The sequence below is a fragment of the Paramisgurnus dabryanus genome, chromosome 16 (assembly GCF_030506205.2).
Source record: "Paramisgurnus dabryanus chromosome 16, PD_genome_1.1, whole genome shotgun sequence".
NCBI classification, from domain to species: Eukaryota; Metazoa; Chordata; class Actinopteri; order Cypriniformes; family Cobitidae; genus Paramisgurnus; species Paramisgurnus dabryanus.
This window is the reverse complement of record NC_133352.1, coordinates 32,351,501-32,377,124: the sequence shown is the minus strand read 5'-3', so window position 1 is coordinate 32,377,124 and position 25,624 is coordinate 32,351,501. Positions and strand designations below refer to the sequence as shown.

The following is a 25,624-nucleotide window of genomic DNA, read 5'->3' as shown; positions in this document are numbered from 1 at the left end:
CTATGAGGACATTTTTGGTTTATAAGGACAGGGACCATGTCCTTATAATTCCAGCCATGTAGATGTCATTATCTAAGTCCCAGAAGCACTCTCCTGCTTTTTCGCGCCATGTCCTTATAGACCACAAAACCCTGTAATTTTACCATACACTGTGTATCCTCTGACCCTGATGGTGCGCCCCTGTAGTCTGGTCACAGTACTGCATCTACGTCATTCAAAATTAGCATAGAACACACAAGTGTAGATTTTGAGGCCTCTGATTGGCTGGTAACAAGATTTCTCGTCGGTGATTGGCCATCAGCGGTGGAATCGAGCGCGAACAAGATGGCGCCGGTGGGAGGGACTTCATCAAGAAGGCAAAGTTGCAGGACGGATATTTAATTGATACAGCAGCTGCATTATCAAACGACTAAAGTAAGTGATGTGATTAAATAATGAAATACTTAGTTTTTAAGTGCTTATAAAGGGGTCTAACTCCATCCATAGCTAAAATGTTATACCTTATATTTTGTATCTACTATACTTTTTTTTTACGATTATTATCTTTATTAAGCACATGTCCATCACCCATAGGAATAACGTTACATTGCTACCTTGAAATTAAACTTATTTTCTAAACATTATAAAATAAAGTATAATGTAACATAACTAAAAGTGTTTTTAAGTTGTTCGAGGAATTTTTAAAGAAACTTTAAAGTATATTTACAGATTGTTAACACACTATAGCTAACTTGCTAATGTAAAGTACACAGATAACTAATTAAGTATCAGAGATCGTTATTTAAACGTATACATTTATTGTGTGTTTCTATTCAGCTCTCTATATTTTTTTAATAAGTCAATATCTGATATTTTAATATTTTAATATCGCATAATATCTGACTTGTCATTGTTAATGTCTTGTTTGGAAACTCAGCACCTGGATACGAAGTCATATGTTTTTGAGAGGTGAGTTATAAAGGTGTTTAATCATGTGTTTAGCTTGTTTGTGCCATTTAAATTAAACGGGCTTTTTGAACAGTCATAAAGCGGTTAGCGCGATGCTAACACGCTAACGGATCAATATAAGTTATCAATCTGTCAGTCTTTGGTTTTAAACAGTTTTCTTTTTAATATAATCGTACGAAAAACAGCTATATGTCCTGATACTGCGTTGCTATGACTACAGCCTGTGGGGGAGGGCAGCGTTCTGAACTGTAATAATAAATTACTGTTCTGCTTGGTTTTAAGAGATTAATAAACACAGATGAATATATGCTCTTATTGATCCTGAATGTAATGATAAATCTCATGTGGAGTTTTATTTCTAATGAAAACTAACAAACAATATGATTATGTGATATTTTAAACATATTGTAAATTATGTTTAGCATTATGACAGTGTTTTCTTTTGTGGAGCAGTGAGCCTGATGAAAACATGATGAGGAGAAGAAGAAAAACCAATCCAATAGAAGAGGCTATACAGTTCTCCCTGAACAATAAAGATAAAAATGGATTCGAGATCAGATTTATTAATGACTTTAAAGGTGAGTGAAATGTTTTGGGTGAAATTGTTTAATAAAGCTGTCTCGGGTACATTACTTGTATAATTTTGTCCTTGTCCTCTTTAGGGAGAGGTGTATTCAGTTGTACTGAGTTTGAGAAGGGAGATTTTCTGATGGAATACAGAGGAGATCTCATAAGCAAAGAAGAATGTGAGCGGAGGCAAAAAATATATCATAATGCCCTCAAAGTATTCATGTTTGAATTTCGCTTCAATGGAAAATTTCTTTGGTATGTAGTACAAATATTTTATCTTTATATATGCTATAATACAGTAAAATGTGGCTATTTTAGTTGAGTGTTTTATTGTGCTAATGATTTAAGACCGGTGTTTACCGTTTAATGCCTGATGAACTAAGGGGCTAATCACACCAAAAGCGCTTTAAACGCTTGGAAACGCAAGGCGCGTTCTTAAAAAAAAAGAGCAGTGCGACGTGGCTTTTTATATTGCTAAGCAACCAGGGAGTCAGCTGTCTTGTCAATCAAATATTAAAGCATGAGCGTTCTTTTGCTGTTTACTGTCATATTAGCAGAAACTTTAAAAAGAGAGTGCATGCTTTGACCTTGTTTGAGGGTGAGAGGTGCACAAACACGCAGGAGAGAGTGAGCGAGTGGAGTCTGGTTCTTCAAAGCAACTGTAAACTTCACTCACCACAACGTAAGGCCCGCCTCTCCCCTCATTCGATTGGACAATGGAATGACGTCGGGCGCTTCTCCGCTCTCACACTCCTTCAAAAGCGTGCTGCGGCTGGCGGCAAAAACCGCAAGGCGTTCGGCGCCCATAAACAACGCGCAAACGCTCCCTGTCCATAGAATATCATTCATAAAAGGCGCCTGCAACTGCCATAAACGCTTTTGGTGTGATCATCCCCTAATAGGGGTGGTTTCCTGTACAAGGTTTAGTCCAGAACTAGACTAAAATGTTAGAGCTGTTTAAACCGAATATGTAAATAACTAATATTATTTACAGAAACAGTGACCTTAACAGAGAAGTCTTGAGCACTAAAACTAGATATGAGGGTTTTGCTGTGTAGATGCAGCAAGTCTAGAAACAACAAAAAAATACGAAGCTAATACAATTCAAATGATGAAGAAATGTAATTTAAATGTAACAGTAAGTGCAGATCAAGGACAGTTGATGCAGCAGATACTGTAGATCACCCTTGTTTTCTTAGGATTTACAATAATTCCGGTTATCTGAAATAATTTTAATGAGATAACTATTTCATATTTGTGACAGACCTACACACAGATTAGGGGTGGATGATAGGACCAAAATCTTATATCATGACTTTTAATAAGATCTTTAATGCCATAGAATTTCATAATTCTCACAAAAAACTTATATGCTCAACACACAATCATATTCATTAAGTAATAAATGTTTTTAGCATTTTATACTTTATTGAGGTGTTTGTTCTTTTCATATATTTTGAAGTAGGCTAAAAATAATATTTGGACAATTATTAAACAGGTAGTTCACCCAATTTAGAAAATTCTGTCATTTATTACTCTCCATCATGTTGTTCTAAACCCTTAAGATTTTTACTCATCTTCGGAACACAAATGAAGAACATTTTGATGAAATTGAAAGATTTCTTTGCCTCAATTGACAGCCTACACAACTACCACTTTGATGCTTCGAAAAAAGTTCATGAAAAGATCATAAAACTAATCCATATGATTTAAGCAGTTTAATCAACTTTTTTCACTGTGCTCCTATATTTCTTTGTGTGCTCCTAATATGTATAAACAATAACGTACAGAACACAATGCCTCAGAAAATCAGATCTGCCTGTTTACACGACAGTTGCTTAGGCACATATTTGATTTATATCTGATTTATTTCCACATATGAATGAGGCCTGAAACCTATCTCAAAATATCCGAATGTATGCGTTTTTTTCCCTGTTTACACAGCCTTAGAAAACATCCGATCTGTGTCACATATAAGCAAAAAATCGGAATTGGGTCACATTTCACTGAAGGTGTAAAAGAGGCCTTAAGCCTGATTTATAGTCGTGCGTAAATTCTATGCCGTAGCTACGGCGTAGGCTATCCGTAGCCTGACGTGCACCTCGCAAAAATGTTAACAGCACGTCAGTTCTACGCGGACCGCAAGCGCTGTGATTGGTCCACCAGAACCCCTCCCGTCAGGTAAAAAAACTGTGTCATATGTATTTCAATTTGCGACGGTAATAACAAAGAATGGCCAAGTTGAACTCAAACTGCAACAAAAGTCGCTTTTTATTTACTTCCATCACTGCTGGTCTTCCCAAAACATACACAACAAGTTGCTGTTTCTTCATTTGTGGGTTAATTTGCCAAGCTTCTTCTTCTTTGACGGTCTCGCTGCTACTGTGGTTACACGCGTGGTTACTGCCTATCAGGGGTCTGCGCGCGTGTTTGCACGTCGACGCGGACAACGACGCAAAAGTATAAATGAAAACCGACGCGGAACCTACGTTGTCGCGGCTACACCATAGGACCTACGCACAACTATAACGAGCCCTTTACACATGCATTTTCTTTTTCAGCTGTTTACTATCTCTTAAGACCTAAATGGTTGTGTTTATGAGGATACTTGCAAAGGGAATTTTGACACATATGTGTATTTAAGAGCAATAAAGTAGTAAAAATGCTCACGAGGTCAATGAGCAGCGGATGCACAGTGCTTAAATACATGTACAAACGTTACATTTTTTTTGACCACACGCACAGCAACATGTTGTGTTTGCATAACCTTGATAGAGATGATTGTCCAAAATCTGAACTAATAAACTAAAATTTCTACTTTAGCTAAGGTCTAGTCCAAATTCTGTGTCCAGGACACTGCCCCTTAAGGAATATTCGGTCTCATTCACTAAGCATGCGTGCGTGAGATATGCGTACAGATGTTTTCACGAACAAATTATGATTCAGCCAAAACGTTCATATAAAAATTTATTCTAAATGTAAGAAAAAAATCAAGAACAACTAAAACCACACGTACACCATAATCACATACACTATAATCAAATACTAGTCTATAATTATAATGTTCATTATAATGTTGATATATAAAATTTATATTATTATGTTTTATATTTTCTGTATTATATATTATTATAGACATTTTCTGTACCGTATTATTATTATTATTATTATTATTATTATTATTATTATTATGGGGATATTAAACATTATTATAGCCTACTTATTTTTTCTACACATATAAAGAAGATGTCCATAATGCCAAGCCTTTACACTTCCCTTTTTACTTTTTAGATCTCTTAATGCCTAGTATAAACGTTATGTAAATGTAAGGAGAATTCCAAACGTCAATCACTTGTTCTCCTGTCCATTTTATTTGAGATACAAATGCGTGTCTGTTATATTAATGAAATGTCATATTTGTTAATGTATCCAATACTTCTTTAATGTTACTCGGATGGACAAACAACACTGGATTCCTCTAGCAAAACCTCCCAAATAAAAAATGCAAAGCAAAACAGAATATTATCGGTAATAAATATGATCATGAATTTCTTTTCAAGCTCTTTTGCTTTGGTGACAAACTGCGCTGTGGAAAGCCCTTATATGGAGCTGGTTTGGGCATGTTTTATGCAAATTGTCAACCTCTTGCATGTGGCTTCACATGTAGAACCCTCCAAAATCACTAACGTAAGAACAAGTATAAGAACAAATTCATGTGCGTACGCATGTGTTGTAAATTAGGTGAGAAGTTCAAGTATATTCCTTTAAATACGAAAAACATACGCAGGTATTAGTGAATGAGACCAAGTTATTGTTGGTACTTATATTTACAATTTTTTTATTTCTGTTTGGAATTAGCAACAATCCATGATCTGTTAATGAGAGTTGAACTGTGGTTTGTTTAGTGTTGATGCAGCTCGAGATGATGGCTCCCTTGGGAGACTTGTGAACGATGACCATATTAACCCGAACTGCAGGATGAAGACTATCCATGTGGATGGGAAACCTCATCTCTGTTTATTTGCCATAAGAAGCATTTGTCCGGGTGAAGAGGTCACATACAATTATGGCGATTCAGAGTGGCCATGGCGATGCAAGGTATTTAAATCTTTATGATAATAATTATTGCATTATTTTAAAGTTTTATGTGATAAATCAAAGTGTCTACAAGAGAAGGTTGCTTACCTGGCCATGTTAATGCAGGAGCATAATTATTGTATATTTTTTGAAGAATGAATGTGCCTGTCTAGTTGTTATATATGTATACTCTGTGTTGTGTCCTCATAGACAAGGCTTTTTTAATAATAACTAGTTATTACTGGGACAGTGTTGTGTACTAGTGTTTAAACATGTGTATGACTAAATGCTGTTTTAAGAGAACACTGTTTTATGAGGACATCATCAGATCAGATCATGCTCTTGATGCCTGTTCTCTTGACTGCCAGTGTATAACTAGTTTTACAAAAGCCTTGTCTATGAGGACACTAGTTATTACTGGGACAGTGTTGTGTACTAGTATTAAATAAACATGTGTATGACTAAATGCTGTTTTAAGAGAGCACTGTTTTATGAGGACATCATCAGATCATGCTCTTGATGCATGTCCTCTTGACTGCCAGTGTAGCTATTACTATTTTTACAAAAGCCTTGTCTATGAGGACACTAGTTATTATTAGGATATAGAGATGGGAGATGTTTTGTGCCGGCAAGCTCATACAAAATTGAATTTGTATTAAAATGAAGTTAAAATGAGTTAAAGTTAAAGTTAAAGAGTTAAAATGAAGCTGTAATAGAAGGCCTTTTCTGTATAAAAATTACAGGAAGGGAGGCAAATATAGTATACTAAAACCAGTGGCCGGTTGCATAAAACTTTAAGACTAGTCTTAAAAGTTAGTCATGAATTTTTTTCCTTCAAGACATTTTAAGAATGTTACATAGAAAGATAGATTGGTCTAATTTAAATCCAAATAATAAGACTGATTAGCCCTAACTAACTGCTAGTTAGTCAGAATCATTCTTAAGACGCAGTCTTAATGTCACGGCTATGTTTATGCAACCGGCCACAGGGTCTAATACTGTGCTCATGTATTCACTTAATGTGTACAGAGTTTGTTTAACAGATATTACCATAGAGAAACAAATACAAGAAAAACTGTAAGCTAAATGAAGATATCAAAGATTAAAAAACTATTACTTTTGATAGATACAGTAGTCAAGTCTGGATACTGTAATATGCGACCAACTGGGTAAGCACATACCAGAGTAGATGGAGTTCGTGAAACATCACAAACATCGGAGCTATACTGTTTTCAGAGATTGTAAAATATTTTATACCTTCACTTCTTGTTTATTTTTAGATGACAGTAAAGAAGCAGTTGAAACAACAACCACAAGACACTGCCACTAAAAATGTATCCAGAGAGGTAAAGATTGCACACTTTTTTCAGTTATTACTGAAAATGGAAATTGACAGTGTACCCCATCCCAGAATGTTTAAAGGGCGTGTTGCAGGTTAACCACCACTGTCGATTAATGGGTACATAAATCACTCAAGATATGTATATAATTTTTAAAATGTCTCAAAAATGGTCTTAAAGACCACTTTTTTTACGTTTTTGGTATTAACACTTTTTTTACGCAATTCGGCGATGACGTCACGTTGGGGATAAGTGGAGAAAGCCTCAGCCAGAGCCATAGAGATAGATGAGACATTTATTGCTGTTTAATACTTACGTATATAATTTGGAAATCATATATACATCGTAGGAAATATATAATGTGTTATACTGCAAAGTTACCATGCTAATTATTATTTATGATATATGTGGAGATAAATAAAACTTCGCAAATCTGCTGATTTGATCCATTCATGTCCTGACCACCAGGCTAGAGATTTTTAAACATCCTTAATCCACACTTACTAGTCTATCAAATAATATCTCAAATATATTGTTTTGTGAAATAAAAGGATGCTTTGTTATATTGTTTATGTGATCATAACGAATCACACGATCATTTTATACAAATCACACGCTCATTTTATACGCAGAAGCAGCAGCTGCAGCACACTCGGATCCGACCGCATATACTGTAATAAACAGGCGTTCGGCGGCTTTTTACATCAAATAATGTCAAAGGCTATGCCATTTGAGGAGAAACCGCTCATTGATCACCGTATTTTTATAAATCCTGTACATGGTTGGACCTGCCGAACAGGTTGAGCACTTTTATATACTTTGTTGAGCAGAGAGGCTGCACAGTTTGACCAGCGGGCTGCGGGAACAGCCGCACATCACGCCGCCAGACGGTGTTGCTAATATAACTCGAAATGTATAACTATTAACAATCGGCCCACCGGGAAAGTCCCGACTCTCCCGATTGCCACTCCGCTACTGGCTGTAAGGAAGTGAGTGCGTTTTAGTCGCTGGTCGACCCCGCGAACAGATGTGCCTCACTCAGTTTCCAGGATTTGACATGCTGCCTAAATCTGTTTGTGCTGAAGATCGCATAAAGTTACACCCATTTCAGGCAGGATCATGGACCCCCTCAAGCCAGCACGCACGAGTATGTTATTTTTTTGTTTACTTTCTACACGAAGTGCTAACGTTATGCTATCTGTCTGCCTATCTCTCTATACTAGCCTATCCATCTGTCTGTCTGTCTGTCTGTCTATAATCTGCGTTATCAGAACTGTACTTTACTCGTCTCTCTCTAGTCACTCTCAGTGCTCGCAATGCAGCTTTGGTAAATTCTCTCCCCAGCGTGACATCATACAGTGCGTTGTGGGGGAAAGGAGAATCATTGCAAACCGCTGTAAATTGCACACATTCGTTGAAAAATTTAACCTGCAACTTTAAAATGTCTTCTTATTTAACACACCTGATTTAATTCGTCAGCTTTTTAGGGAGACATGTTAACCATTCTGGAAGGAGGTTAATGAATTTAAATGAGGAGACATCTAAAACTTTCTGGGTGGGGGTACTTGAGGAATAGGATTGGGAAGCAATGCCCTAGAACAGTGGTGCTCTAACTCAGACCTGGAGGGCTGGTGTCCTCTAGAGTTTAGCTTTAACCCTAATAAAAACACCTAAACATCTAGATCAGGGATGGGCAACTTTGGTCCTGGAGGGCCAGTGTCCTGCAGAGTTTAGCTCAAACCATAATTAAACAAACCTGAATCAGCTAATTAGGGTCAGGCATACTAAAAACTTTTAGGCAGGTGTGCTGAGGCAAGTTGGAGCTAAACTCTGCAGCACACCGGCCCTCCAGGACCAAAGTTGCCCATCCCTGATCTAGATCAAGGTTTCACTAGCCATAGGAGAAATTTGGAGGCTGTGGTGTTGTGGCAAGTTGGAGCTTAACTGAGTCTGGGCACCCTGCCCTAGAAACTTTGAATTGATTTTCTGTACATTTTTATATGAAACGTTATATTACATTTTCTTTTTATCAGATGGGGCAGGTGCTATTAGACAGTGCTGACTGTGATGGTCGTACAGTGGCTCTTGATCAGGTAAATAAGAGATGTGCATGAAGAGAATAAAGTCAAATTTGAGACAACTGAGCTGTTGATATAGATCCCGGTGCTGCAAATGTCTATGGGGCGGTTTCCCGGACAGGGATTAGCTTAATCCAGGACTAGGCCTTAGTTTAATTAGGAAATATAACTAGTTTTAACAAACATATCTTACTAAAAACATTACTTGTGTGCATTGTGAGGCAAAACAAAGGGCCCTGATGTATTTTAAGATATGTCAGTGCAAGATGTTTTCAGTTTGGACAGCACTTAAAAATGTTTTAGTCTAGGACTAGTCTAATCCCTGTCCGGGAAACCGCCCCTAAATGTTTGTCTTTTAGACTTATAGTGAAGCTCAACACACTATGGATGCATTGAACACATTATCCCAGTCAGAAGTCAGAGATGAAATCGATGAATCAATGGATTTGACTGTTTGTACTCCTGCTAAAGAACTGGAAAAGGTATTTCAGATGTGCTGCTTTTATTTTTTTAATTTTTAAAGCTTTTGTCTGTAGTAGAACCGTTTTCTCTGTCCTGAATTTCAGGTTACCCTTGAGAAGAGCCAGTTGGCGTTAGGGAATCAAGATTGTGTTGAGAAGAATGGTGGTGAGAAGGTAATATTGTTTTAAAGAGATTTGCATGATTTAAGAAAATGAGAACCTGTATTATATCTGTATCTGTTGACCTATCAGTCTCAATATTTGCTCCTTGTTTTCTATTCCTAGAATTCTCAATTGTCCCCAGTGCAATTGTTAAATGAGGACCAGAGTTTTCGTGCACCTACCGAAGGACTCAAGCAGGTGATGAAAATGTTTTGGTGTGTTGATTGAAACTGGATCCTAGAATATGCTTTGGTGCTGTGAGAATATTACTCTCATTAAGGAAATAGTTGAACATTTTGTCATTTACTTATCCTCTTGTTTTAAACCTGTATGACTTTCCTTCTTCTGCAGAACACCACACAAAAGGAGATATTTTGAAGAATGTTGGTAATTGAACAACATTGACACTCCTTCAGTTCTATTGTATGAATACAAAACCAATAGAAGTGAATGGGTGCCACTTTTGTTCAGTTCCCAACATTCTTCATAATATCTCCTTTTGTGTTCTTCAGAAGCTCTAAACCCATACAGGTTTGAAATAACAAAATGGTTATTGATGACATAATTTTAATTTTGGGTTAAACTATTCCTTTAAATGCTATCAATTCAAAAACAATACATTGCGATGTTATACAAGCAACTTTTAGGCCACATTGGTGAAATACATGTTGCTTTTGACAAGTACTTAAGATGTGTCTAATTCATTTATGTGCATTTTGCATTCAAAATTTCCTTTCATGTGTCTCTTAAAAAAAGTTTACACACGTTTTTGAATTAATAAGGTCTTTTAAGTCATTTAGTCATTAAAATGTTTTCTTTAATGATTGTTAATAGTTTGGATGACGTGAGGTTATAATATAGTTCTACATGTATGTACTGAAATACTCTTTATCTTTGCAGGTCTGTAGACATGATGTGACCTCTACAACAATATCGAGCATGGACAAGTGTGCAGCATGTGTGGGACCTGTTGTGGCATTTAAGTGGATTGGACTGAGATGTAAATGTTAGTATGTCTTTTTTGCAGCTTGATACTTGCCATATGACACAACGGTTGATGACTTTCTCCTACATGATTTCTTTTATAGTGTGCTCCAGCTTTTGGCACAAGTCCTGCTACTTCAAATTGTATGACAAACAGTCATCAATGGTAAGACATCATTTCATTTTATGCTTGCCCAGTGAATTGCTTTAAAAGTAATCATAAATATCTTGACAACAGGATACAAGTTCAGAAGAAGAGCTGTCAGATGAGGAATACATACCACAGTCAGAGAGTCAGTCAGACAGTTCAGAAGATCTGACAACAAGAACAGAAACTCAGGATCAAGCTAATCACCCCTCACTATTAAAGAAGGTTGTCCCCTCACAATTTAGTTTACCTGTACCCCCCCTGGATTCATATCAAGGCAAAGGAAAACAAATCTCAATGGCAAGGGAAGCTGAGTTTGACTTACTTTGTCATGAAGAGGATGTTGAACTAGATAGTAACTCAGATTCAGATTTGCGCAGGGAAATAGATGTGGTGATGTCATCCCCCTCATTAATCAGTGAAGAGGCTTGTAGTGGAAAGCTCATGAATGCAGCAGACGGAAGTAAGGTGCAAGAGAAAGGGCAAATAACCAGCATGCTTGAATCAGATCAATGTGTGCAGTCATCACAGATCTCCTGTTCAGCAAATAGTAAGAACTACTGTTACATCTGTGGGAAACCCCAGTCCAAGTTAGCACGCCATCTGAAAACTCATATGTCTGAATTTGAAGTAGGACAGGCACTGTCACTCCCAGTCCACTCAAAGGAACGCAAAGCGATGCTACAAAAACTCAGAAACAAAGGCAATTATCAGCACAACACAGATGTTTTACAGTGTGGAGAAGGGGCTCTTAAAATGAAAAGGGCACCAAAAAAAGAAAAGGATGCAAAAGACTTTGTGCATTGCATGTACTGTAAGGGGATGTTTGTACGGAGAGATTTGTGGCGTCATTTGCGAAAATGTCCCTCAAAACCAAGGGATGCTGGTGAAGAGCAAGGGAGGACTAGGGTTTTGGGTCTTGCAACTATGGCAGAGTCGACACACAGTCAGCAGATCTCTAAAGGAGTTTGGAAGCTTTTGGGTGCGATGAAGCACGATGACATTTCTGTTGTTGTTAAAAATGACTGGAGTATTCTTCAGCTTGCACAGTCGTTCTTTAACAAACATGGACATGACTCTACTAAATTTGAGTACATCCGTCAGAAACTCCGCGAAATTGGAAGATTGTTGTTGACGTTGCGTAAAGAGTTTTCTATTTACAGTCTTGAAGAAGCTGTGAAACCTGCTAATTTCTATCGACTTATTCAAGCAGTCCAGAGGGTGTCTGGCTATGATGAAGAGAGTCACTGCTACAAAAGCCCAAGTCTTGCACTCAAACTGGGTCATTCATTAAACAAGATCTGTGAAATCATTCATTGCAGAGCACTCATGTCTGAAGACAAAGAACTGATTTCCTCAACAGATACATTCAAAAAGCTGTATTCCTCAAAGTGGTCCGAGTTGATCTCCCACTCTGCACTTGTCACAATGAATGAGGCCAGATTCAACAAGCCATCGACCCTGCCTTTCACCAAAGACGTACAGTGTCTTCATCAGTTCCTTGAGAAGAGCGCACATGCTGCCTTTGAGAAACTAAAAGAGACTGCGTCACCTCAGAGCTATGCAGCACTAGCCAAAGCAACTCTGGCAAGAATGATTGTTTTTAATCGCCGGCGTGCAGGAGAGGTGTCAAAAATGCAGCTTAAAAGCTTTCAAGAAAGGGACAGCACTTCTCTTCACGATGATGTTGCCTTGGGTCTTAGCAGGTTTGAACAAAAACTCTGCAGCCATTTCAGTAGAGTTGAGATCAGGGGTAAAAGAGGAAGGAAGGTGGCCGTTCTTCTTTCACCTGATATGGTGGATGCATTGACGCTGCTGGTCAGAAGGAGAAGTGAGTGTGAGGTGCAGGACACCAACAGTTTCTTGTTTGCTAGACCTAACTGCCTAAGTCATTACAGAGGCCAGGACTGTATTAGGGTCTTTGCCAGTGAATGTGGAGCTCAACATCCAGAGTTTCTGCGATCAACACACCTAAGGAAACATGTGGCTACTCTCTCTCAAGTCCTCAACCTGAAAAACAATGAATTGGATCAGGTTGCCGATTTCTTAGGGCATGATATCCGTGTACATCGCGACTATTACAGGCTGCCAGAAGCCACAACTCAACTGGCTAAGATATCGAAATTACTGCTAGCTATGGAAAAGGGCTGTCTTCCTGATCTTCAGGGAAAGTCCCTTGACGACATTGAGCTTGAAGGTATGTCCATGCTAGCGTATGTGGTTTAGTTAGTCTTATTACATTTATAAGGAGGGTTTGAAGAATGATGTGAAGTCTTATTCAACAGTTGAGTAAAGAGTGGGTGTCATGTTTTGTATTGTTGAACTGTATACAAAATGAACAGATTCTTCTCATGTTGTAAATGTCACTTTTACTTTAAGATGAGATCAGTGTAAATGATTCTGAAGACAGTGGTCCCGATGAAAGTGATGCTGAAGATGATGTCCCTGCTGCTGCCTCCAGTCGTGATGTTTCTGCTGCTGCCTCCAGTCGTGTTGTTTCTGCTGCTGGCTCCAGTCATGCTGGTATGTTAACTCAACTCTGTTATGTATATTTGTTTATTAAAGGTGCTCTGAGCGAATTCACGGGTTTTAGGCCATAAAATATTTTTTGTTTTAATACAGTAAACATCTCCTCACTATCTGCTAGCTGCCTGTCCCCTGAACACACGATAAAAAAACGTGGTCTCTGTAGACAGCACAGTGGACGGAACTTAACTTCTGGTCTCTGTTTGTTCAATGGTCTGGATAGTGGCTAAACTGAACTCTGGAACAAAAATCTTGTTAAAAAAACTCCTTTCATAAAATGTGCAGCACACAATCGAACATTTGGACTGTAATGTTCTGAAACGTTGTAAATAAAATCTTACCGCCGTTTTTTTAATGTTTACTCTACTGGAAGGCCAAACAAAGTAGTTTGTCTTTCGCAAAGAAACACCGCGTACTCGATATGGCGGAAACAACAATACTACAGCGTGATTGAAAGTAACACCCTCTATCTTTGCATATACATTAGGGTGGTGTTATGCAAATGTTCAAACCAGTATGACGTCTAATTGACCTATGGCTAAGCCACGCCCCCAAATGCAATGAGCCAGTCACAGTGCGCATAGCAATCCAATACATTCTTTCCCTCCACGTCCATTGAAATCCATTGCAGTTAGTCAGTTTTCATTCATTTACTCAAGTTATTTCTTGTCATTTTAAGTTGAAAATGGTCAAACGGTGTGCAATGGGGTACATGCAACTCCGACACAGGTGTCCCGAAAGGCACTAGGTGTATTTTTAACCCTTTCCCAAGCCACATCTCAACCGAGATAAGTGTCTGCTGAATCCAGATTAAGTTATGCGGTAGACCACAACACCAACTAAATGTGTATAAATTAAACAAGGATGTCTACATCTGTTCTAAGCTAAGTCAACAACGTATTTGAAGGTTATCTTTAATATCTCTAAAGTAACGTTACCCTAACATTAGAAAATGTTAATGTTAGCTTCTAGCTGCCGTTCGGTAACTTCGAGATGATATATAGTCTTTCTGTCTCCAAAAATCATCAATTGCCTCCTGTAAAATGTCTCCTCCTGTGATAGCTGCCATAGCGCCTGTCATCGAATGTTGATTGATTGTCCGAGTGAGTGGAGGGGCGTGGCTTAACCATAAGTTAATTGCATTGGCGTGTTTGAAAAAGAAAGATTTAAAACTTTAATTTTTGCAACTTTACAGATCTTTAATATGCACAGACATCTTTTAACGCGGATACAATGAAAAGCAAGACCGCACATAAACCTGATTCGACCCCCGTTATATTTTTTATGATTGACGGAAGTGCGTCTATGAAAGAGTGACGTATTATTTGCGACTGTAATGTGGTATACTGAGGTGCAGCAGTACTCCATGTAAGTGTTCAATATTTAAAGCAAAGACGTTAGTCTGTAATTCTCATTATGTCAATTATAATAATGTTAAATAAACTTTAATGTTTACTTAAAGGTGTAGCAAAGGATTTTCTCGAATTTTACAAAAGAACCGCCTTCTCCACTTTTTTAAACAATGCAATTGCACAACACTCCTGATTGACTAGGAGGACCAATAGTCTTGATGATCCACCCGGAAAAATAAAATCCTCTGCAATACCTTTAATGGATGTTTATATAAGTTAAATTAGTTAAAATATGTAAAGAGAAAAAGATTTAGTAAAAAGAAGCATACAGTAAGTTTTACTGTTTACATAAGATGTACTAACTAGGAGTATGGTAAAGATGCTAATAAAGAGGTTTACCATAAACAAGAATTTATCTGTATTGGTTATAAACATATAATTATGCATGAAACACACTTGGATGTAGTTTCTGTGTTTCTTTCTTTCTTGCCCCAATTCATGACTCTGAAGCTACCAGATTAAGTCCTGGTGCACCAGTGCCCTCTCAAATGTTAGTCTAGAGCCCTGTGAGATCAGATATCTATGTGGAGCATATCCATTGTTGTCAGAACTGTCCATACAAAAATCTCACTGGAGTATTACAAATGATGGCAAAGGAATGTTTAGAACTGTAAACTGATGTTACCAACTGACATACTACAGCAAATTATAAATAACTGGGTTAAAACATTTTGTGGGGGTGAAAATACTATAAATGTGCTTAAGACTTTTGAATTGTACTTTATGTGTGTTAAGGATGGTTGAGCTGTTTTCTTATCAGTGTATCAATGTTGTCACAGCAGATATGCAGATGCCCATTGAAACGGCTGCTGAAGTTTGTCCAGGTACCTGAGGTTTTACATTAGAACACAGCCATCAATGTAAGTACATGAACTATAAAATGAAAGCTTACTAAGGTATGCATTCTTGTGCACAGAGAGTGAGACTGAAATTGGGAACCCACGGAAAGGTCAAAAAGTGTGCTGGTCAACCGCTGAGGTTACGGCTGTGATGAAACACTTCAAATCACACATAACTAAAGGAAAACTGGCCACATTGACTGAATGCCAGCAGTGTAAGACTGCTGAGGATCCCATTTTGGCAAGGCGCACTGCACAAAACATTCGAGATTTCGTACGAAATCGCGGCATTAGTTTGAAAAGAAAAACCCAAATTAAGTGATCGATCCTTGTTAGTCGATCAGTATGCCAATTATTTGAAAGTGTATTCTTGATTTCTTTGTTGCTTTTCTTGACAGCTTCTAGAGTTTATCTTCGTGATAGTTCACCCAAAAGGGGAAAATCTGTCATTTACTCACCCTGTTGTCATTTACCCTGTATGGCTTCCTTCCTTCTGGAGAAGGCAAAGGAAGATATTTAGAAGAATATTTAAACAACGGAGGTACTTGTTGACTTGCATTGGTTTGTGTTCATTCAATAGAGGTAAAGAGATTCATTTTCCATTTTTTCTTCAGTTACTAACATTCTTCAGAATATATTCCTTTGTGTTCTGCAGAAGAAAGTCTGACATACAGAGTTAAAATGGTGACAGAATTTCCATTTTTGGGTGAACTGTCCTTTTACAGTTTTTTGAAACTATGGTGAATTTAAGTTTAGTGAGGGCATCTTATGTTTCAGTGCTTTGTCATCTTCTCAGCGTGCCTTGTTTTCAATGGGCAATTTTGTTTAGATTACAGTTTACTCTATATGGCTTTTGTTGCAACCTTGAGCCGGTTACTGGGCCCTAACACTTTCAATGTTCAAATACTTTACAAGTAAAAATATGTTATATGTGCATTTTTTACTCAGTAAATTGGCACATCATGCTTAAAGGGATAGTTCCCCCAAAAATGAAAATTCTGTCATAATTATCCTTGGTTACAAACATTTCTCAAAACATCTTCATTTTGTGTTCATCAGAACAAAAAAAAATTAATACAGGTTTGTAACATAATGAGAGTTAGATAATTATGACAGAATTTTAATTTTTGGGTGAACTATCCCTTTAAATCTCTTGGTTTACCAGTTTGTATGGTAATGTGCTATTAAAACACTTTTGTCCTTAAAATGTTGTTTGGTCTTTCATTGTGTATTTTAGGGGTGATCCAGTTCTCTCAAGTCACCTTAGTCTTGATTATACACAGTAGTGATGGGAAGATTCCCTGATGTGCTTGGTGCATTGTGCAAAATGTGTTGTTCCAATAATAACACAGATATGTGTCTAGTTAGGGACAACACATTAAATGTTTTATATACTGTTTTAAGAGTGTACCATATTAAATTGCAAAGCTTATACCACGGTCTGTTGAATGCTGTATTCTGATTGGCTGAGAAATGTTCCGTGGGTATGCATTCATTTCTGATAACCGCACACCTAAGTTGTCAAATGTCTTAATAGGCACCAGAGCAATGTTTGTGGTAACCGTGGTATAAGAGGAATAATTGACTCCGGTACTTTGAATTATTTGAAAATAATGTCACCTGGGTGTGCATTATTTTCTTATAATTCAATGGCCCGTCGTCAATTATTCCTTACATATATTATATATTTTAAATGTATCGCATCGTAGGCTATGCATCGAGATGCGTATCACATCAGACTTAGTTTTGGAAATGCACATCCCTATTACACAGTGTTGTCATGTTTGTGTTGTGTATGGTAACGTGCCAGTAAAACACATTTGTCCTTATAATGTTGCCAAATCATATTGTGTATAGTATGGGTGATCGAGTTCTCTTTAATCACATTGGTCTTCACAATACACAGTTATCACACGTGTGTGTTGTGTATGGTAACGTGCCAGTAAAACACATTTGTCCTTATAATGTTGTAAAATCTTTAATTGTGTATAGTATGGGTGATCGAGTTCTCTTTAATCACATTGGTCTTCACAATACACAGTTATCACACGTGTGTGTTGTGTATGGTAACGTGCCAGTAAAACACATTTGTCCTTATAATGTTGTAAAATCTTTAATTGTGTATAGTATGGGTGATCGAGTTCTCTTTAATCACATTGGTCTTCACAATACACCGTTATCACACGTGTGTGTTGTGTATGGTAACGTGCCAGTAAAACATATTTGTCCCTTTAAGCCAGCAAACTTACATCTTTTGTGTATTGTAAAATTGATGTCCTCATAAATCAGTCAGGACTTTACAAACACCAAATTTGTCTAGGGCGGGAACTTTTTGGAGGGGGCGGGAATGGCCTTCTGTACCACCAAAATATCATGTTGTTATATTATCAGTTCTGTTGTGTGTATAATAAATTTGAGGCCAGATATTTCATCTGCAGATCAAAATAATTTTTTTGATATTGTTAACATCTCTGTAGGGCATTGGGAAAGGTGGGTCCCTTTAAACCACCACCCTACTGGTTTGGTGATCAAAGTCTTTATAAACCACAAAAACCAGTATGTGTGTGTGTGTGTGTGTGTGTGTGTGTGTGTGTGTGTGTGTGTGTGTGTGTGTGTGTGTGTGTGTGTGTCTGTGCACGTATCTATGTGTCCGTGTGTGCCTGTGTCTCTACACGTGTCTGTCTGTCTGTGTGTGTGTGTCTGTGCACGTATCTATGTGTCCGTGTGTGCCTGTGTCTCTACACGTGTCTGTCTGTCTGTCTGTCTGTGTGTGTGTGTGTGTGTGTGTGTGTGTGTGCGTTTGCGTGTGCGTGTATGCGTGCATGCGTGTGTCTGTCTGTCTCTGTGTGTGAGCCTATGCACGTGTCTGTCTGTATGTTCATGTGTGTGTTTGTGTGCGTGTGTATGTCTGTCTATCTATCTATCTATCTGTCTGTCTGTCTCTGTGTGTGCCTGTGTTTTCTGTATGTGCATGTGTCTGTGCGTGTGTGTGTGTGTGTGTGTGTGTGTGTACCTGGTAATTATCACGTTGTGGGGACCAATTGTCCCCACAAAGATAGGAATACCAGTGTTTTTGTGACCTTGTGGGGACATTTTGATGTCCCAATGAGGAAACAAGCTTATAAATCAAACAAAATGATGTTTATTGAAAATGTGAAGTAGTAGAAGGGTTTCTGTGATGGTTGGGGTTAGGGAATGGGGTAGGTAAGGGGAATAGAATATACAGTTTGTGTGGTATAAAATGCATTACGCCTATGGAATGTCCCCACAAAACATGGAAACCAGAATATGTGTGTGTGTGTGTGTGTGTGTGTGTGTGTGTGTGTGTGTGTGTGTGTGTGTGTGTGTGTGTGTGTTGTGTGTGTGTGTGTGTGTGTGTGTGTGTGTGTGTGTGTGTGTGTGTGTGTGTGTGTGTGTACCTGGTAATTATCACGTTGTGGGGACCAATTGTCCCCACAAAGATAGGAATACCAGTGTTTTTGTGACCTTGTGGGGACATTTTGATGTCCCCATGAGGAAACAAGCTTATAAATCTAACAAGATGATGTTTATTGAAAATCTAAGGTACAAGAAAGGTTTTTGTGATGGTTGGGGTTAGGGAATGGGGCAGGTAAGGGGAATAGAATATACAGTTTGTATGGTATAAAATGCATTACGTCTATGGAATGTCCCCACAAAACATGGAAACCAGAGTGTGTGTGTGTGCGTGTGTGTGTGTGTGTGTGTGCGTGTGTGTGTGTGTGTGTGTGCGTGTGTGTGTGCGTGTGTGTGTGTGTGTCTGGTGAAAAGCTTCAGATGATTTTCTGCTCTTAATAAAGATAAACTGTGTCATTTTGGCAGATTATGCACTCCAAGAACAGACAGGACAGATATCAACTATATATAACAGTACAGACGGAGAAAAAGAGAGAGAGATTTGCTCTAGTGGCCATATGGGGGGTCAGCAGGGTAATGGTCTGCAGTATTTGAAAGCATAGAGTAAAGGTGTGTGTATGTGTGTCAGAGAGAGAGAGAAAATTGTCTTGAAAATCGACAATTCAGAATGTCCTTGAAGAAGGGGTCATTTAGGAGGAGTCTGAGTGTTTACATCTTTGTGTATGTTTGTGTGTGACGTCAAACCCAGCTGGACCCGTGGGCTAAATTCTTGAGCTCCAGTGCCAAGAGTCTGTCACATACACGAGCCAAATATACTTAATGAAAACACACCCTCCCAGCTCTCCAATCAGAATTCCCCATGTTTCCATTCTTCAAGGAATAACTCACCCCAACATGACATTCCTGTTATTGCTGCTATTACTGATCTTGATGTTGTTATGGGCAGAATATTCACTTGTAGTTCGTCATCTAGTGACCAGTGGCCGGATATATACTGCTTAAACTAGTCTGGATATAACTTTTGCAGTCAGTTACATGAAAAGGTAGATTGGTGTAATCGGGAAAGTCATAACTTGGCAGATGTTTATGCAACCAGCTACAGGGGCAGTCAAGCTGATTTGAAAGAAAAGACAAATAAGTAATTTTTCATATCTCGCCCACTGCCATAGCTCTTAAAAACCCATCATATGGCTTAATTAGAAGTCTTGTGTTTTCAAGATACTGTAATTCCTCAAATAAAAGCTGGTATTCAAATAAACGCCGGGCCTCTGATAGTGGCCGGGGGCGTGGTCATCGCGGACAAATAAAGGCCGGTCTCAAATTAAGGCCGGGGAAAAATGAGTGAGAGCTTACTTAAGTTATGTTTATACTCTATGTGTAACTTTGCGCGCGGCTCTGCATCCGAAAATGAACGAACTCGAGGCGATTCTGTCCGAGCAGGCAAGCCTGACGTATCTCTTTGATCAATCCAAGCAAAACAATGTATATATTTGAAGAGTTTGGTTCCAAAACGCAATAAACTCCATTTTTGAAAAAAGTTAGTTACTGCCAGAATCAGTATTATATCAGGTCAGTATTAAAAAGTACATTCTTAATTTTACGCAAAATCCAATATCGCCGTGTTATTCTGTCATCTTTTCTCCCTTTTTCCAAAACGCAATAAACGCCACTCCTCCTTTCTTACAGAACACAATAAATCCGTTCCAGGAATTACCGCGCACCATTCACGCAATGTAAACAAACAATGGCGGCGCGCTGAGTACACGGAGTCCTAGTTTTCCTCATCTACTTTGTACTTCGTGATCAACAAACAAACAAAAACTAAATAATACTTTAATAGCATTGATAAACCTGTGATGGTTTTCTGTGACGGGAAAGAAACGTAAGTCATCAACATCTAATAATTTACGCAAGAGGCACTCAGGAGACGGGTGCTTGTTTGCCCAGGCCGACAGCATCAAGTTTCTGTCATGATAACACATTGACCCCAGGGGATCTTACGAAAAACTTTCCATAATTTTACTCAAACTCAACGAAAATCGAGCAGGACCAAAAAATTTTATAGCTGATCGCTGTGAAAAACGTAAAGCGACGACGTCAAGTATAACTGCAGCAATTCTTAATATCACAAAGTAAGTGTTTTGATTAATGTTTATATTTTTAATTAGTAGTGTGTACAACTAGTCAACTAAATGAATATAACATGGCAAAGATGAATGCACATTTATATAGGCTATTGATTCAATAGATTTATAGCATTTTGAATAAAAACTTGTCATGGATTTATTGCATTTTGTGGAAAAAATTATCAGTTTTTATAATAAATCTTTGAAAATCAAGTTATGGATTTGAATTTTTTATGTTTTTAAAACCCAAAGATGCTATGTGAAAGTTTGTAACAGAAAATAGTGGTTTTCATCTTGACACTTTCTTGGTATAGAAAACACGTTTTTACCGAAATTTGTCATAATGGATTTATTGCGTTTTGGAACCAAACTCTTCATTTTTTTTATCTGACACTCTGGAAGTAAAGTATAGAAACTTTGCAGTTTAAAACACGAATTATTTTACATGATTCAGAATGTTTGGCTTATATTTGTATTGAATGAACCACTGGACGAGGAATAAAATACAAACCTTAAGATGTCTGTACTGTTTGTTTAGTAAAAACGTTAATGAAATGATAATGTTTAATAAAGACATATTTAAAAGATTGTTGTTTTATTCATGTTCTCATATTTATATATCAAACTCTGATGTTAAAAGCACCAGGGTTGTTCCATTGGACGACTTCTTCTATTCTCTTCTTTTTGTTTGTGTTTTAATTTGATTGCTCGCGTCGCCCCCTGGCGGTTCAAAAAATAGTGCAACAGCGAGCGCCTCAACTTCAAACGCCTCGTCCGTTTTTTTATTTTTGTGATACGCAGTAGTCAAAGTGGTGTGGAATGTTTCTTATGATGAGTAAATAATGACTAATAATGACTTATGTTTAAATGTTTCTAAATAAATTATAAACGTAACGTGATGAAAACGCTATAAGAAACACACAGAGGGAACAGACTTCGACAGAACACCAGGCATCTTCTCTAATTATTTTCTATTCTAATTATTAAAAGATTTTCAGATGATTTCATTACTGCAGTCTGTCCGTTTAGGGCTTATTGCAACCATAAGGTGCATAAACAGCGTGCATAACATTTAGGGGGCGTGCACACCAAAGCTTTTACGCCTGCGCCCAACGCATGTTTTTAATTGTTTCCAATGGAAATGCAGCGTTTAAAAAAAAGCACTGAGTGTCTACAGTTGAAAGAGATTTAACTTTGGGTGAAAAGCTCCACTTGTCAATGTCAGTTCTCACACGACCGTCCAATCACAGTGGAGGAAGGGCAGGGCAAATATCACAACAACCAACCGGCTCACAGCTCAAGTATAACAGCTACCAAGAAGAAAGCTGTCACTCAGTTGAAAAAACAGCTGTCATTTGGCGTCCTCCAGGCGTTTTCAGCTGCATTTAAAAGTTTTGGTGTGCAAGCCCCTTTACTGCCAATAGAAAAACAAAAAAATGTGCCTGCGACTGCCATAAACGCGTTTGGTGTGATCGGCCCCAAAAGATTCATTTTTGGGACTCTGTTCCTTTACAGAGATCGTTCACCCAAAAATGTTTATTCTGTCATCATTAACTTACCCTCAAGTTGTTTTAAACGTATACATTTCTTTGTTATCCTGAACACAAGGGAAGATATTTGTAAATCAAGCAGGAAGCAGGGGCACCGTTGACTTCTATAGTAGGACTATAAAAATCATTGGTGCTGCAAAACGGTTTGGTTACAAATATTGCTTTAAATATCTTTCTTTGTGTTTAGCAGAACAAAGAACTATATACAGGTTTTAAACAATTTGAGGGTAAGTAAATGATGGCAAACTATACCTTTAATGAATATCCTTGATTCATTGTGCATGATTAATCAGAGGGGTTACTGTAAGAAATAAAAATATTAGTTTTTTTACCAGGCCTACACATCAAAATACAGTACAACCACTTTTTCCCCACCTCTCTGCAACTTTTTTTCTGTGCTCATGTGATCATGGCTACCAGGGCCAATAATAAGTAATGTCCAATATCAAAAATATAATAAGATCAAGCCCCACCCTACGCAATTTCCCTCTGAATATTGTTGTTTCATTCAGTAATACAGTATGGATAGCAAATTGTGCTTGTTATTTTTTTTGCCAGTGGCAGCCGGTGACTTTACTTCTGAGGGGGGGGGCGAATTCAAAATGTGTTTGGAGTGTCGTGTGTGGCTCATCATGTCAAAATATGTGTTCAGTGCGTCATGTTAACCTATATGCATCATGCGTCATGTCAAAATATGTGCCTGCTGCATGCATATCGAGAGGGTTTATTATAAAAGAGATGTTCACGAAAAACTCGCAAGACACTTTAAACTATGATTACACTTGAGATTAAGTGAGTATCTGACAAACGTGAGCGCCCCTTTTATCATAAACCCCTTCAAAGCTTCTGCAGCAGGGATGTATTTTGACATGATGCATGATGCAGATAGATTTACATTGTGCGCCGAACACATATTTTGACATGGCGAGCCACACACATGGCGGGCTAAATACATGTTTTGATGGGCTTTGCATCGTGTGCCCTCAATAAAGAAGTCACCGGCCGCCACTGGTGCAGGCATTAATGAAGTTTCTGTGTGCATTCAGTTTGGATTTACTGTGAAATTAGTCTCTAGCAAACAGCCATTGAAAGCCCAGCACTCAGCTTAATGAGTTTGACATAAAACTCACTCCTGCACACGCAGCGCTGCCCTCCTGTCTGTCAGTCTCTGACTACTATTGTATTGTTTACTGCATAGTATTTATCTACTACAGCTATTATAGCTTGTGAAACAATAAGATAAATATTTCTGACAAAGTGCATCGTAACATGACCATTTGTGAGTTGCTTTATTTTACATTTTTTATCCAGAGATAAAACTTTTAGCAGCCCAAATCAATTGTTGGTTGTTTATGCGTATTTCACATTTAATAATAATAATACTATAATATAACTTTTTTTAGAGTATATAGCACCTTTCAAACCTAACATGCGACTCAAAGTGCTTTACATAGTAAAAAAAAAAAAAATTACACAAATAAACAACATTATTTCATCCATTAAAACAAATACTATTAAAAGGACCTAAATATAACAGATTTAATATAAAACCCCAAATTAACTTAAATACCAAATTAAAAATATAAAAGAAAATTTAATGTAATTAAACTTAATGTACCAATTTTGCAAATATTTCAATTAATGCTTTATTTGCTTTAACGTTTGCAATGTTTTGATAAATGTTTATAATGTGCTTATTTCATAAGTTTGCTTGGTGTTTAGGGATATGTAATTAAAAACATCCCTAAACACTATAAAAGTTGTAAGTGGGACAGTACCCTTTTAAACAGGTCCTAATGTTTAGTATTTGGGTACAGAGATTTATACATTTGGTACAATTATGTACCTTTAAGGCATTAATATGCACCCTTGACAAAAAGTTAAAACGACTTTGTTCAATTCAACCTACTATTTTAAGTTTTGACTTTTGATAAGTAGAGGTGTGACAGATCACAAAACTCACAGTTCGGATCACATTACGGTTTTGAGGCATGGATCGGATCAATTTTTGGATGCAAAAAAGGGGTGGGAAAAATCGAATAACAAATCAAGAAATTACAAACATTTATAAAAAAGAACAAAGTTGCACATAAAGTAAAGTCTAAAAGTCAAATGAATAAAAACGCTGTATTTATTGTATAAATTAAATATAATTATATTATTTTTTAGAGCCACAGAAGTGATTTTCTCTTCATTAATGACACAGACTTAAGTAGGTTAATTGAGGTTAAGGTCTCTTTAAGATAAGCAGGACTGGTTTCTGACTATAGTCTATACATAAACATAAGACATAAACACGTTTTTATTAGAAAAAGAATACTGTGGAGATCAATTTGTTTGTATGTGCCCTGTTAAAAACAGAAAGATTCGCTTGCTTTTTGAAACGCGTCTCTCCGTGTGTGCACTATTGAGTGCCCTTAAACGTGCGCACACACACACAGCCGTAGGGCGAATTCCAAACAGCGCATAACAGTCGCTCCACATAAAAATGTTACTTTGTTTTTCATTGTTCTATTCGCTAAATGTATTTTAATCGACTACAGTTAGAGACACAGTAGCGCAACCCTCTCTAAACTTTACACATCAAGAGTTCAGATCTTTGAAGGGGTAGGGATGATCACGTCTGACTGGAGCTGGACCAGACACATTCAACTGCATGTGCGTCTGTGTATACAGAAATCTGCTCACTTTAGTGTCTTTTTATGGATAAATTGTTTAAAATTACTTGAATGTTAATATTTGCAAGCCTTTGAAATACGCGCAAATGATAAACTTTCCCTTTAAATTTAAATTTGCGTATTAAAGAACCATGGGTCGTGATCCATATGGATCATGGATCAACTGCAATCCGCCACAGCACTAGTGATAAGTTGACATAACTTATTAAAAAATTAAAATTGTTTAAATTAATTTGTTAAGTTAAAGTAACATAAAAATATGCGTTGAGTTGATATAATTTTTTACAGTAAATTACCTTTTTGAAAGGTAACCGCCTTGGTGACAGCTTTTGTAGCTTTATTTCTGACAG

At 37.5% G+C, this 25,624-nt stretch overlaps 3 protein-coding genes across 4 annotated transcripts in view; all 3 read left to right on the top strand.

The window, feature by feature from the left end:
- The window catches only part of nrg2b (neuregulin 2b), a 113,511-nt gene that overhangs the window by 49,212 nt on the left and 38,675 nt on the right, over nt 1-25,624 (top strand). The window lies entirely within an intron of this gene.
- Nucleotides 896-10,014, top strand: LOC135762062 (histone-lysine N-methyltransferase trithorax-like). The gene is made up of 10 exons (XM_073812223.1): nt 896-948; nt 1,402-1,526; nt 1,611-1,773; nt 5,424-5,616; nt 6,876-6,941; nt 8,969-9,028; nt 9,373-9,495; nt 9,580-9,648; nt 9,760-9,834; nt 9,988-10,014. The coding sequence occupies exons 1-10, from the start codon at nt 896-898 to the stop codon at nt 10,012-10,014; spliced, it is 954 nt and encodes a 317-aa protein (XP_073668324.1).
- LOC141280858 (uncharacterized) lies at nt 10,557-16,612 on the top strand. The gene is made up of 6 exons (XM_073812055.1): nt 10,557-10,642; nt 10,725-10,786; nt 10,859-12,965; nt 13,148-13,291; nt 15,486-15,530; nt 15,623-16,612. The coding sequence occupies exons 1-6, from the start codon at nt 10,576-10,578 to the stop codon at nt 15,865-15,867; spliced, it is 2,670 nt and encodes an 889-aa protein (XP_073668156.1). The 5' UTR covers nt 10,557-10,575; the 3' UTR covers nt 15,868-16,612.